Source organism: Myotis nattereri (assembly GCF_964212035.1).
Source record: "Myotis nattereri genome assembly, chromosome: 6".
NCBI classification, from domain to species: domain Eukaryota; kingdom Metazoa; phylum Chordata; class Mammalia; order Chiroptera; family Vespertilionidae; genus Myotis; species Myotis nattereri.
The window spans coordinates 99,036,540-99,050,265 of NC_138081.1; the positions used below are offsets into that span (position 1 = coordinate 99,036,540).

Below are 13,726 nucleotides of genomic sequence, written 5' to 3' on the forward strand. Positions count from 1 at the left end.
CCTGGCCCTCAGCTCAGGAGAGACTGACAGCTCCCAACAGCCAGCCCTGCCCTCAGCAGCCTCCCGTGGATGCGAGCAGTGAGTGGCACGCGTGCTAGCAGCTTCTCAGAAAGGAAAAAAGGTCGCTGAGCCCTGGCCGGTGTGGCTCAGTGGATAGAGTGTCAGCCTGTGGACTCAAGGGTCCCGGGTTCGATTTTGGTCAAGGGCACATGCCCGGGTTGCAGGCTCAGTCCCCAGTGGGGGTGTGCAGGAGGCAGCCAATCAACGATTCCCTTTCATCATTGATGTTTCTATCTCTTTCTTCCCTCCCTTCCTCTCTGAAATCAATAAACATATATTTTTTTTAATAAAAGGTCGCTGACCCGGTGCCCTGGAAATACGTTGCCAGGCCGGGTCTTGAAGCTCACACCTGGGGATAAACCTGCAGCCGGGGCTTGGGGAGGACGGGAGGCGGGGGAGGGGGGTGCTGCCCTGGTCCCACTCGGCTGCAGATTCTGTGTTTCACTGTTGGCTCTGCTCCTTCAGCAGCTGGCTGGACGTCAGCACCTACTAGCTTCGTTCAAGGAGCCGATATCCGGTAAGTGATAACGACCAGGCTGCTGGTCAGGACGGCAACACAGGCAAACGCGGGACTTGCCTCCTCCCACAACCACAGCACAAGCTAAACTACAGAACCGCCACCCTTCAGAACCGCCCGAAACCTGGCCGAAGGGGAGTCCGACGACAGGGACGTAAAGAGGAAGCCGCAGGGACAAGGTGGGAAGGTGGGGAAGGGGAGCGGGCCGGCCCTGAGGAGCGAGGGGTCCCAGCCCACACCAGGCCACAGCAGGGCGGTCCCAGCGCCAGGAGGAGAGGTCCCCATCACGTCTGGCTGTGCACCCCAGCAGGATTGACGCTGAGGGAGGCTGAGGCAGCGGGAGTCCCAGGCAGTTCCTCCTAAAGGGCCGCACACAGACTCACTGGGACCCCCTCCCTCCGAGCCGCTGGGGGAAGAGGCTCGCTGCCCCAGTAAGTCAGGCCCTGGTGTGCCTCCGGCACGAAGTAGGCCGTGTGGTGGCGACGGGTGAGTATGTGCCCTTCGCGGTGCCACAGGAATAAGCCTCTTTACATTGCAGTGCAATCCAGTATTTGGCTTGGCCACAGAAACAAACCAGAACGTAGTTAGTTCTTGCTTTTGCCAAATGACACCACATCCCTCTCAGCTAGGGGTGTGAACTGCGGTGGGTGACTCATCGGACAGCCGTTCTGGAAATTCTAGGTGCCATGTACGTCCTAGTTTAAATGCATGAGCCAGGAAAGGGTGCGTCATTTCAAGTTGGAAACTCACTCTGGTTAAGTTTCTTGTAAACAGAACGGCATGAAATCGGCCCGGTGCCTCGGAGTCCGTTTGGAGATGTGTTTTCCAGCCGAGCCTTGCCCAGCACAGACTGCGTGCTTGTCTCCGTGCCAAGGGAGGGACGCGGGATCTGGCGAGGATGACGGGACGAACAGAGGGCACGCTATGGGGAGAGAGTCTCCAACATGACAGCAAATGAGATCAGGCACATCTGCCCCCCCCCCGTCCCCTCCCACTGCCCTCCCCGCTCCGCCATCCATCCACAAAGCAGGAAACTGAGGCTGCAGTGGGCGAGGGGCCCAGGGACCCTAGGATGTACAATGCTAAGCTCAAATCCCCCCTCTGGAGTCCAGTCCAGAACTTTCTAGGCTGCAGGGGTTTCATGGGAAAAGGGCAGGAGCCTTCCCTGAGGTTGAGTGTTTATTAAACTTTACAAACCAGGGCACTGCTGCCTCAACCAGGAAATACCGAAGACCCCTGGATTCTCATTAGCAAGACAACGCGTTGCTGTGGCGATGAAAGATAGCTAAACCTGTTACAAAAGGCATTGTTCCTACAGCAAGGAGAGCTGGGGATGGGGGCCGTGCCCGCCCCCTCCCCCCTCCCTGGGAGACAGACCATGGGGCCAAGGGGTCCCCGAGGCCTCTAATTCGACAAGGGCCCAGATTTTAAGATTTTCATACCTTTGGTCGTGATAAAAATGAGATAACAAGTCCATTAACGCTGTTAACGTCTCCAGTAAACCAGTCTCAGAGACAGACGTTTTTGGTCCAAGAAAACCTCCCCAAACCCCCCTATTTTGACTTTCGGAAGCATCAACAGTGCATCCATATTTGCTGAATGTGAGTGAACACCCTAAACTTTGCATTGGAAGGTGATGTGTTCTCCTAGGTTCCGCTCAGCCCGTTCTCCGTCTTTCCTGACGGCGTGCTGTTCTGAGGAGGAAATCCGCTCTTTAATGTCCATAAAGACCCCGTAGAGACCTTCCCATACTGTCCTCACAGGACGGGGTGCAGCCTACCGCCCCCGCCCCCCCCTCGACCCCCTCCCCCCAACATAGGCCTCGTTGGGAAATGTGAGTCCTTTGTAGTCATCAATGGGCTGCCTCCCGGCCCTAAAGGCAGGGAGCGCGTCTGGGGCTCCCATTAGGGCTCCTCAGAAGTCGCGGAGAGGGAATGAGGGGTAATTGTCCTTTAAAATGGAGAGGAGTTCCTGGAAGGAAGGAAAGCCCCGAGGAAGTGGCTTTAAAACAAACACGGGTCAGGAGGAGGCAAAAGGTGGGAAGCGGCCTTTGATTCCGGCTGTGTATTCAGCGCAGACGGCCGCATGCACATATTCCCGGGATGCTAATGAGCCCGAGCGGCCTGTTTGACCCTGAGGACGCAACAGAAAGGCTGGGGTGTGTTTCCTGACCCCCATCAAGGTGACGGGGTGGTGGGGGGAGCAGTGGGGGGAGGAGGGGAGTGGGCTCGGGCTTGACCTCCAGGTGGGTGCCACCCCGAGGTGTCTGCACATCTAGCCCCCCCTCCCCCCGCGCCCAGGGCCCAGCCTCTGCGACCCCAGTGGGCATGGCATCACCGGGAGCCCCTCCCCCACAGCCCCTCAGCAGCGGGCCGGCCTGAGACTCTGCACTTCTAAGGGGTTCCCAGCGACACCGCCTGCTGGCCGGGGACCCCCCCCCCCCCCGCGGCCGCCACTGCTCCCCAGCCTCATAGCTGCTGGGACCCCGAGCGGTCACCTCCCTCAGCCCCCCCGGGTGATGTGACCACAGCTCCTTTTGGCCGGGACACCGGTCCTGTCACATCTTCAATGACGTTATTTCCTAAGAAGTCACCGTCGCTTTTGAGGGGGACGCAGTTTAAGCCACGGCCGAGCTCCTTCCCCTCCCCCACCAGGCGATTCCCCTCTGGGGGGGCACGTCTCTCCCGGGCACTGCCCCCCACAAGGGCTGCCAGCGGGGCTGCCCCTGGCGGCGTCTGGACCCCAACAGCCTCCTGCCTGGGCAGCTGATGAACGTGAGCGGCCACATGCTGGGGTCCTCCCTAAACGGGGTGTCTCCCCAGCTTCAGGGTGCCCTGTGTATGGCATTAGGAGACAGGAGTTCCGACAGGTCCCAGCACCGGAATGTGCCCCGGGTGACAGGAGCGCCACATGCACAGCCAGGGGCACCTTCACAGCAGCCACAACACCCAGGGGCATCGGGGTGCTGAGTGTGGGGGCTGTGACAGGAACTCACCGCTCAGGCCCTCGCTGCTCTGCCCTGCTGCTCTGCCCTGCGAGGGCACCTTACCCGACCCCCAGCCTAAGCCCAGCTAGGCCTGGGCACAGCGCCCCGCCCTGCCCCACCCTGCCCCCGCCCACCCACTCAGCTCGCCTCTCTGCCCTCCAGACCCTCGGAGTCTCCCGGTCCCCAGGGCCCTGGCACCTGCTGCTTCTCCCTGGACCCTCAGATCCAGAGACCCCCGGCCGCCTCCCCGTCCTCCCAGCCGCTCCAGGCCAGCCTGCCTGTCCCGGTTAAATCCAAGGTGCCAGCATCCACATCTCCCTCGGCCCAACCCACTGCCTGCTGGCAATCTGGGGGGTGGGGGGGTGAGCCGTTCCCCGAGGCGCAGTGCGAGCCCCGGGCTGCACACCGGAGCCAGGAGTCTTTCTGCGTGGACTGTGGTGACTGTGTGATCATTAGCCCTGTGATTAAACCGACTGGTTTTCAAACACCACGCTAGCCCTGCCCACCCAGAACAAACCCTACTTTGGGGGTGTTATTTTCTGTGCGTTGCCACATTTCATTTGCTTGTATTTTGTTAAGGATTTGGGGTCTATATTCGGGAGGAGTATTGCTATGCAGGCGTTTTGGTTTGGGGGGATTTTTTTTTGTTTGTTTTCTACTGTCTCTGGTTTTGGTGTCAGGCTAAAAGCAACTTAATGAAGTTAACTGGGGTGTTCATCCCCTTTCTCTGGAAAAGTTTGTATAAAGTTTATGTTAATTATTCTTCAAATAACTGACAGAATTCTCCAGTGAAGTCATTAGACCCAGGGATTTCTTTTGGGGAGTTTTAAAATGACACAATCAATTTCCTTAGTAGCTTCAGAGCTGTGCAAGTGAGCTGTTTTATATTGGCTGCACGGAGTGTGGGAGTTTAGGGAGGAATTGGTCCATTACATCTAAGTTGTTAAATTTATGGTATAGAGTTGTTCCTAATGTTATCTTTTTTTTAAATATGTTTTTATTGACTTCACAGAAGAAGGGAGAGGGAGAGGGACTTAGAAACATCCATGATGAGAGAGAATCACAGACCAGCTGCCCCCTGCACGCCCCACACTGGGGATGGAGCCCGCAACCCGGGCCTGTGCCCTGCCCGGGAATGGAGCCCTGACCTGGTTCACAGGTCGATGCGCAGCCGCTGAGCCAGCGGCCGGCCGTGGGGTACCTCTCTGCTGCCCGCACCCGCCACGGTGCTGCTCCCACCTCACGCTGACAGGAGCGACTCTTTGTCAGTGTGGCTGCTGATCTTTTCGATCAGCGACTGTTTCTGAGGTTCTCTCCACTGTTTCTGTTTTCAATTTCATTTCATTTTGCTTTTGTCCTTATTATTTCCTTCCTTCTGCTTGCTCTGGGCTTATTTTGCTTGTCTCTTTTTAGGTTATTTTTATTTTTTTACTGTGGACATTATTACAGATGTCCCCCATCTCCCCCCTTTGCCCCTTCCACCCAGACCCAGCCTGCCCCCCTCTGGCCATCGGCATGCTGTTCTCCGTGTCTGTTAGGCACGGATGTGCTCTGGTCAATCCCTCCACCTCCTTCCTCGGGTCCCAGCGTGACTGTGGGTACCTATGTTCTCTTTCTCACCCGCAGGACACAGACGCAGCCTCTCTCTTCCGTGTGGCCTCGCCCTCCCCGCCTGTGATGTCTGGGCTCTGATGCCCATGCAGGTCGCAGGCTCCATCCCCGGTAGGGGGCGTGCAAGGAGGCCGCCACCGATGCTGGCTCTCCTATCAGGGTCCTCTCCCTCTCCCTTCCTCTCTCTCTGAAAAAGCAATAAAAATCTATTTTAAAAACCCACAGAACAACACACTGCGCCTGGGCGTGTTTCCTTGCACAGGGGAGCACGCCTCCGACAGAGAGACAGCTGCGAGCGGGGCAGCAGGCGGAAGGTCAGGGCGGCTCTTACTGTGTTCCCATCGCTTTTTAAAATGAAAGAGTGTTTTCATCTGAAAGCGATCTTACTGGTCGCGCCTGTGCTCGGTGAGATCATCTCTCAGACCTGTGAGACTCCCAACCAGGCCCTTGGTCTGGAAGTGTGTTGTGTGATGCTGTGCGCCCCGAAGCCTCAGAATGACCCCCGTTCTCTGCCACCGAGTCCATGGCTGCCCCCGGGTTTCACTGTCTTGTTCTCCGTCACGTATATGTGCCTGCGTGTGAGCGAGCATTGTGTGTGTGCATGTGTGTGAGACAGCTGTGTGAGTGTGTGCCCGTGGGGGGGGTTGTGTGTGTGTGTGCGTGTGTGTGTGCGTGTGTGTGTGTTTGGGTTGTGTGTGTGTGTGTGTGCGTGTGTGTGTGTTGGGGTGGGCGGTGTGCTGCTGGTGCCGGGCCTATATTTCCCAGCGCTGATGTTTCGGGGTTCCATCTTTTTAAGGGGCCTGTGGCTCTCCCATGAGCGGTGTAACCACTGACCTAAATGGGAGAGACGTCGCTCACTTGCTCACTTGGGGTCCGGCTGATGGCGATGGAGAAGCGATGGGGTCAGCAGCTCCGCGGGCTCATTCCAGCCGCCCCAGGCGAGGCCGGAGGGAGAGGCCAGTCCTGAGTCCCTGTGTGGCCTGCTCCCAGGGCCCTGGCGGGGGCTCCCCCTCCCCCTCCCCTCCCCCCTCCCCCTCCCCCCCCCCCCGCACAGCCTCACCCCCGCAGCTGTCTCCGCTGTGCCCTGCCCGCGCCGCTCCGAGGGCTGCACCAGTGACCCCATTAACGCCTGCAGCCCCGACCCCGACCCTCCGCGCAGGGGGAGTGGGCGGCTCGGCCGGGAGCAGAGCGGACGGAGGACATTGAAGACGCGGATTCCCTTTGCCGACCCCGTTCCCGCCGACCCGCCCGACTCGCCCCCGCGCTCCCGTGGGTCCCAGGCTGGGTCCCCGCCGGCGGGCGGGCTGTTTGCTTCCTGTTCTGGGGTGTGACCCCCCTCCCACCCCCGGCTGCAGACCCTGCCCCCCCACAAAGAACACAGGAGGCCCCGAGTCACCTGAAATCCACGCCCCGCGCCCGGGACCTGCCTGCACGTCCGGCGTCCTGCGAGCTCGCGGCCCGAGGGGAGGCCGAGGGCTCAGGGCGCGCACCTGCTCCCCTCCCGCCGCCAGAGGGCGCCCCGGAGCCGGGCCGCGCGGCTCCCAGCAGCGCCCGTGTGGCCCCGCGTGGGCAGAGGAAGCAGGTCAGACACAGGACATCATGTTTCCCGGGCGGGTTGCAACCTGTCACGCGCTCTCTGGGGCCGTGGATGGCAGGGCTGCGTGGAGGGCTCACGCACGCGTGTAACAGCGGGTCAGCCCAGGGCTGTGTCAGAAGGTGCAGCTCAGGCCTCCACTCTGGCCGGGCCAGGCTGCAGGCGGCGTCCGAAGGCCCAGGCTGGCTTCTGCCCCTGACCACGGCCACGTCGTCGGAGATGACCTGCGGCGTCCCATCAGCCTCTCAGGGGACCTCCCAGGTGCAGGACCTCCTGAGCCACAGGCTTCTTCCGGAAGCACAAGTTCACGGTCAGGATGGTTTTCCCTCGAAGCCGTGTTTGACATTTAGCAGAACGTGGTCCCTGCGATCGGCTGGGAGGGAGGCCGTGGGTGCAGCTTGCTCTGCAAACTCACCTCCCAGGAGGAGCAGCAGGTGGGGACGGGGTGTGTCCCAGAGCCCGTGGCCGCTCCCCTTCCCCATGGTGCCTGCTCTCCCCCACGCCCCTTGCCAGCAGCTCAGGGGCCCCCTCTCCCAGGCTCACGGGGCCCAGGACCTGCCAGGAGCCGGATGAGGGGATCACAGGGAGGTGAGAGGGGAGCAGGGGGAGGAGCGGAGTGTCGATGGCTGAGAGGGAACTGCCTACACCCCCCCTACCCTGCCAGCCCCACCTCCTCCGCCCCAGCCCCGGGCTCTCAGCCTCGCTGCGCCTGCTCCCTGCCCGACCTTCTCTCCTTCCTGGAGTCGAGTCAGGTGCCAGCACAGAGGCCCTGGGGTGGGGTGCCTCCTAACAGGCGGCTAGAAAAGGCCGGGGGAGCCAGTGGGCCGGAGAGCGGGGTGCCACTTCCTTGAGATTCTGTCCCTGCTTCTGCTGCCTCCCCCACGGCCCTGAGACGCCCCTGGGGGTGCCTTTCACCTGAGAGAATTCACACGCCCCAGGGCGCCGTTGGACTTGTTTGAGGACATCCTTTGAGGACATCCACAGGCAGTGCAGCCGCCACTACCATCAACTTCAGAACATGCTCATCCCCCCAAAAGGCGTCTGCTTGTCCCTCCAGACTCACGAGGGTACAGGCAGGTGCCCTGTGACGAGGGGTGAGGGACCGGGTGTCAGCGACTGTCCACCAATCCAGGGCCCAACCCAATTCACTCCCTCCTGACAGAGCAGCTAGCTCAGCTGGGACCGAAACAGACGGGTGTCACCACCGTTGAAAAGCCATTTCCATGACCCCAAACCTCCACATTGTCGCCGAGGCAGTTACTAACGCGACACGTGATTTTTCTGGGCTCTTTGCGTGAGAATCAGCGCATAACAATCCGCCCTCTGCTGCTGGTCCATCCTCCAAACGACACCAAGCAGCGCACTGCTGGTTCCCACCGTGTTTCCAACACAGGGACGGCCACGCCTGCGCGTTTCCAGGTCGTAATCTCCCCCGGTCCCTGGAGACAGCGGGCCGGGTCCTTCCTGGGCCAGGGCTGGGCCGACGGCTGAGCGGGCAGGTGCTCTGGGGCATCGGGGCGCCCACCCCCTTGTCCTGCGGGTCCCCTCCTGTCCCTCTGCTGCCTCAGGCTGCCTGTTTCACCTTCCTCACCCCCAGCCCGGCCGTGACTCTCCACGCCACCCAGCCTCACTGCGCGTCTCCGGCCGGCTGTCACCACAGGAGCCTGACACCCTGGTGACCGGCGCTGTGTGTTTGTGGCCCGCATCCCCACCCTCCTCTTTCCATCCCGCCCGGCCGCTGCCTGGTTTGCGCTGGACTCACTGCGAGCGGCCTGGCCTTTCAGATTCCCTCCTCCCAGAAGCCCCGGGGTCTGGCGGCGGGAGCTGGACTGGAAATCCGCCGGCACCGGAGAAGCTTCGTGCTCAATGTGTGACGCCTGGACTCATGCCTTCAGCCCGAGGCCACCTCCGTGGGCTGGTTCCTGTGGGCGCAGAAGTCATCTCCTGTTTAGGGTTCAGTCCACGGCACCTCCACCCTGTGGGGTGATTCAGGGGCCACAGTCCTGGCACCAGGGCGAGAAGTGTGACAGGGAATAAGGGGAAACCGAGTCCCGGTTCATGTCGGGGCGCCCCTGTCCCCGGGGTCGGGAAGCACTGCAGCTCTTCCTTTTACACTGGATTTGTTCACTCCACCGGGAAGTCAGCGGTTACCCGTCAGAGGCAAGGCCACCCTTCCGTAAGTCCCCGCAGGGCCAAGTCGAATATAGTGTGAGTTTATGAGAGCAATAGGGCCAAATGAGCTCCAAATCTTTATATATAGATAGATAGATAGATAGATAGATATAATTGATTTCAGAGGAAAGGAGAGGGATAGAAACATCAACGATGAGATAGAATCATGGATCCTCTGCCTCCTGCACGCCCCCTACTGGGGATGTAGCACACAACCGGGCGTGTGCCCTGACCTCCTGGTTCGTAGGTCGGTGCTCAACCATTGGGCCACCCGGGCCAGGCTAGATCTTAATTAAGGGGGGAAAGTCACCGACTTCATGAACACGCAGAAGCTGGGAGGGAACCCGTGGCCTGAAGGGGGCTCGCCTGTCCTCACGAGAACCAAGCGTTTCAGCACCACAGCCTCCTGGACAGCGCGCCTGCCGCCTGCCAAGGCTTTGGGTTCAGGTGCAGACCTTCCCGTCCGGCTCTGGGGTCCTGGCCCTGGGGGTCCGTGGGGGCAGAAACTGTGGCTCTGGGTGTCACTAGCACCACCTTCTCCTCTGCATGTGCGTGGGCCGCTGCACTGAGAACATGTGGGCGCACTTTCTACCACCAGGCAAACAGCCACTGTCTGTGTCCACAGGTCCCGGGACGGTCATCGTGCAGATGACATCCTCCCCTCCATGAGGCCACCGGGGCCGTGGGCGCCGCGGCTGCCGGCGGCCGGGACAGCTGTGCTTTAGGACAGACGGGCAACTGTTCGCAGTGATGCACCCTGGGGTTTGGGGTTTGGCCCTCCGCCACCCCGGGTGCGTCTCCACAAACCCGCCGAGGGCTCAGGAAGGGGCACTCGCTGGCTCGAGTGATGAAGGGGCCTTTGTCTGAGGCCCCGTCTGTGCAGAGCGGGCACCGTTCCAGGGCTCGGGCGACTGGCCCTACCAGCCAGCGCCCACTGCAGCCCCCAGGCCGGCCAGTGAGGCTGCCCCAGCCAACACCGCGGCCACGTGCCAGCTCAGCTCAGCCCTGCCCCCACCCCACCCCCTGGCTCCTTATGCACATTGACCTCAGCTCTGATGGCTGTGCCTGCCCCTTTGAAATTGCTTTTGGCGAAAGAAGGATGTTCTGGTGAGAGGACAGAAGTGCTTGCCTGGGGTCGGCGAGCCTCCTGAACAGCGGCCAGCACCATGGCTGGGCGGCACCCACTTTTGTGAGTGTGTTTGGAAACAGCTCCCATGGGGCTTTGGGACCCAACAGCCTCCTCCTCATCATATCTGGTCATCGCTGGTCATCGTGTTTGACATCCTGGTAACGACAATCCCAGACGCTGGGGTGGGCGCCACGGAGACCCAGCCGGGACGAAGTCGGCCTCGGCGACCTCGCTCTCCCTGCCGGGCCTCAAACAGAAGCAGCGGGCGCGGACTTGTCTTTTATTTCAACACTGAGAACTGACACGGGGACCTGGGAGCCTCTGGAACGGCGGCAGCAACGGGGACAGGCCTCAGGCACCTGCGGAGCAACAAGGAGCGCCCGGCCAGCCTCCCGTGGAGTTCGGGGGGGGGGGGGGGGGAGGCAGGGAACCCGGAGAGAGAGGGCGCGGGAAGGAAGGAAAACACAGGGACCCAGAGACAGACCCGCCGGTGGCGAGGCCCACGCACCCGAACAGCGACAGGACAGGAGACACACAAAAGCAGAGACGGGCGGCCTCCCCAAGCCATGACTTTGGGGAAGTCCCTGAAATGTATTCCTGTGACGATGGGCACAAACCCGGGTCCCTTGGCTATCAGTCCTCGCACCACATGCAAATGAGACCATGTTACGTCGCTGCCCACTGAGAGCTCAGTTCTCTCCCCGCCTGCTGGTGACCAGTGACGGCCAGAGTCCGGCCCCTTCCCCGGACGCAGAGCTCTCGCGGGGCAGGGGCCTCGGCGGTGCCTCTCAGGACCGTGCACTCTGCCTCCGGTGCTATGTCCAGTTCCGTTAGAAGCAGTGTGGCTCTTGGCTCTTGGCTCTCGGCTCTCAGCTCTCAGAGGGGTCAGGAAAGATAGCTATTCAGTGTGAAGGGGTGTTGTTTTCACGGCTCCTCTGGGGGCTGCGCCAGCTCCCAATGAATTTGTGCTGAGGGGTGTGGGGAGAGCGCTTAGCACGAAGATCTCCACGTGAAAAATATAAAATTGGTTTTAAAACATGGAAAGCTTCAATGTAAAATATAATTAAGACGTGAGCCCCACCAGCGTCCCAGGAACCAGGAGGTCAGGGTTCAATTCCCGACAAGGGCACATGGATCCCCAGTGGGGGGCGTGCAGGAGGCAGCCCATCAGTGATGTTTCCATCTCTCTCCCGCTCCCTCCCTCTCTCTGAAAACATATTTCCTTACAAACAATCTATTTTTAAGAGATTCAACACATTGAAGTCTAACAACATAAACATCAAACCAGTAAACATTACAAAGTCAGTCCCAAACGGCGGTACTGTTATTTCCCACAACCGGCCTAATCTGGTTATAACCGTTCTTTCCTTCTCAACCTTAAATGTTAAATGTACTCGGATGAAGGAGAGAACACCCGGGAATCGGCCAGAGTCAGCAGGGAGGGGCGGGCCCTGAAAGGCGGAGGAGTCTACCCTTCACCCGAATAACCAATAGGAATCTTTCCAAAAATCACTCCATGCAACCGAACACGAGGCCTGTCACTGGCTTTCACCCGCCCGCCCACCCCCCACCCCTCAACTCCCGGCTTTCTCCATCCATCGGCTGCTCCTCCGCGCAAATCGACCTCCGGCTAAGCTTTCTCCGCGTGGTGGCTTCCTTCCTGTGGCATAAAGACACCGCGTGAGCAGCACAGCTCGTCAGACGAAACCATGCATGCTGGCGAAGCTGCCTCTGCTCCTGCCCACACCGCACCCGGCTGCTGGGGACAGTCCCCCAGGGGAGACGTGTGCGAGCATGTGTGTGTGTGTGAGCATGTGTGTGTGAGCATGTGTGCGAGCATGTGTGTGTGAGCATGTGTGCGAGCATGTGTGTGCGCGCATGTGTGTGTGTGCGAGCATGTGTGTGAGCATGCGTGTATGTGCATGTGTGTGTGCGCTGGGGGGAGGGCTTGCACCGGCACTGCCCGCCCCTCTGGGTTGGACACGGTTACCTGGCACCTCGGGCGGCCCAACCCCACGTGTTTCCTGTGTAGGAGAAGCGCCCCGCCCCTGCAGCCCCAGGTCCCGGCCGCCACACAGGCCACCCTCCCGGTCCCGCCCCTCCTCGGTGCCAGGAAAGGCCCGGGGCTGCCCGGCTGGGGGGTGGGGGCCGCCTGGGCAGGGGGTGGGCCACGCGGGTCCAGCGAGGCTGTCCTGTCCCTCGGGGGCCCACCTGGCTCACAGGAGCCCCGGACACGCGTGGCGGACCGCAGAGAGGCTGTGTCCCACGAGGTCGCCCAGGTGGAGCTCAAGCGCAGGTGCGGCTGTGGGCACCGGGCGACCGTCCAGGCCCTGCTCCGGGGCCCCGTGCAGAGCGTCCGGGAGGCCCACCTGGCGCACAGGTGCGGGGCAGCGGGGCGGGGCAGCGGGGCGGGGCAGCGGGTGCGGGGCAGCGGGGCGGGGCGGGGCCGGCGGCTCACAGCGCGCTCAGGTGCGGCAGCGCGTCCAGGGCCCGTGGGCCGCCGCCGCCTCCACGCCCCGCAGCCACGCGGTGCACCTGCGGACCAGCCCCTCGTCCGGCGCCGCGGCCTCCTCCTCCGCGGCCTCCACGTCGTGGTCGCGGTGCCGGGCGCTGAGCAGCGACACCGGGAGCGCGCGGCGCAGGTCCGGCCGCCGGGGGGTGTGCGGGCCGCGGGGCAGCAGCGGGGCCACCGGCCGGCGCGCGCCCAGGCCCCCGGGGTCGCCTCCCCCTCGCGGACCCGCCACCTGGGCTCGGGCGTCGGGCGCGGGCGAGAGGGGCGGCCGGCGGGGCCGCGCGAGCAGCTGCCTCTCCGGGTGGCGCCGCTGGGCCGGGCGGGCGGCCTCGGGGGGCAGGCGCGGGGAGGAGCGCGCGGCGGCGGGCCCCACGGTCCCCACGGTCCCCGCGGTCCGCACGGGGCTGCGGCCGGGGTCAGGCGGGGCCGGAGCGCGCGCAGGGGCCGGGCCGGGGGCGCGGCGGGCCGGGGGCCTCGGGAGCGTGGCCGAGGGCCAGGAGCGGGACGGCGGCGCCTCGGGCCGCAGCTTCTCCCGGGCGGCGGGCGGCGCGGGTGCGGGCGGGGCGCGGGCGGGCGCAGCTGCCTTCCGTGGGGCTCCGGGCCTGCGGGGCGACGGACGCGCGGCCGGGACCCCCGGGGCCCGGGCGGGAGGCGGCGGGAAGGGCATGGAGCCCCGGAACCTGCGGAGCATCCGCGCCCGGAGCGGACACGGCGGCCCTTAGTCCTGGGCGCGAGCCGGGCGCCCTCCCCGTCGGTGGGCGGGGCCGCCTCCGTCCTCCCCCGCCCTCCCAACCCCCCTCCCCCCCTCCCCGCCCTCCCAACCCCCCTCCCCCCTCCGCCCTCCGTGGGGCTCGGCGTCTGCGCCCCTCCCGTCGGGCGCTCTCACCGGGGCTGGAAGCCACGTCCCCTTCCTCCCCTCCGTCTGGGCCGGGGCTCCTCGGCCCCCGGCGCCCGCTCAGAGCCTGGCGCCCTCGGGAGGAGGAGTGCGGCTGGGCGCCGCTGTGCCCGCGGGTGTCCACCGGCTGCTGCAGCCTGGAGACCAGGGGACGTGCCGGGAAGGGGCGGGCGCAGCCAGGTCAGGGCGTGACCTCAGTCCGGGGCGGGTCCTGCGCGTCGGGGAGAATCATCCCCAAGCCCCCAGCCTA

General features: G+C 63.0%; 1 protein-coding gene across 1 annotated transcript; it reads right to left on the bottom strand.

The window, feature by feature from the left end:
* Positions 1-12,534: 12,534 nt before the first annotated feature.
* On the bottom strand, positions 12,535-13,283 carry PRR18 (proline rich 18; the record flags this gene model as incomplete). Its single annotated transcript, XM_081093579.1, has 1 exon — positions 12,535-13,283. Exon 1 carries the CDS (start codon positions 13,270-13,272, stop codon positions 12,535-12,537), a length of 738 nt encoding a protein of 245 aa, XP_080949705.1. The 5' UTR covers positions 13,273-13,283.
* Positions 13,284-13,726: the final 443 nt, after the last annotated feature.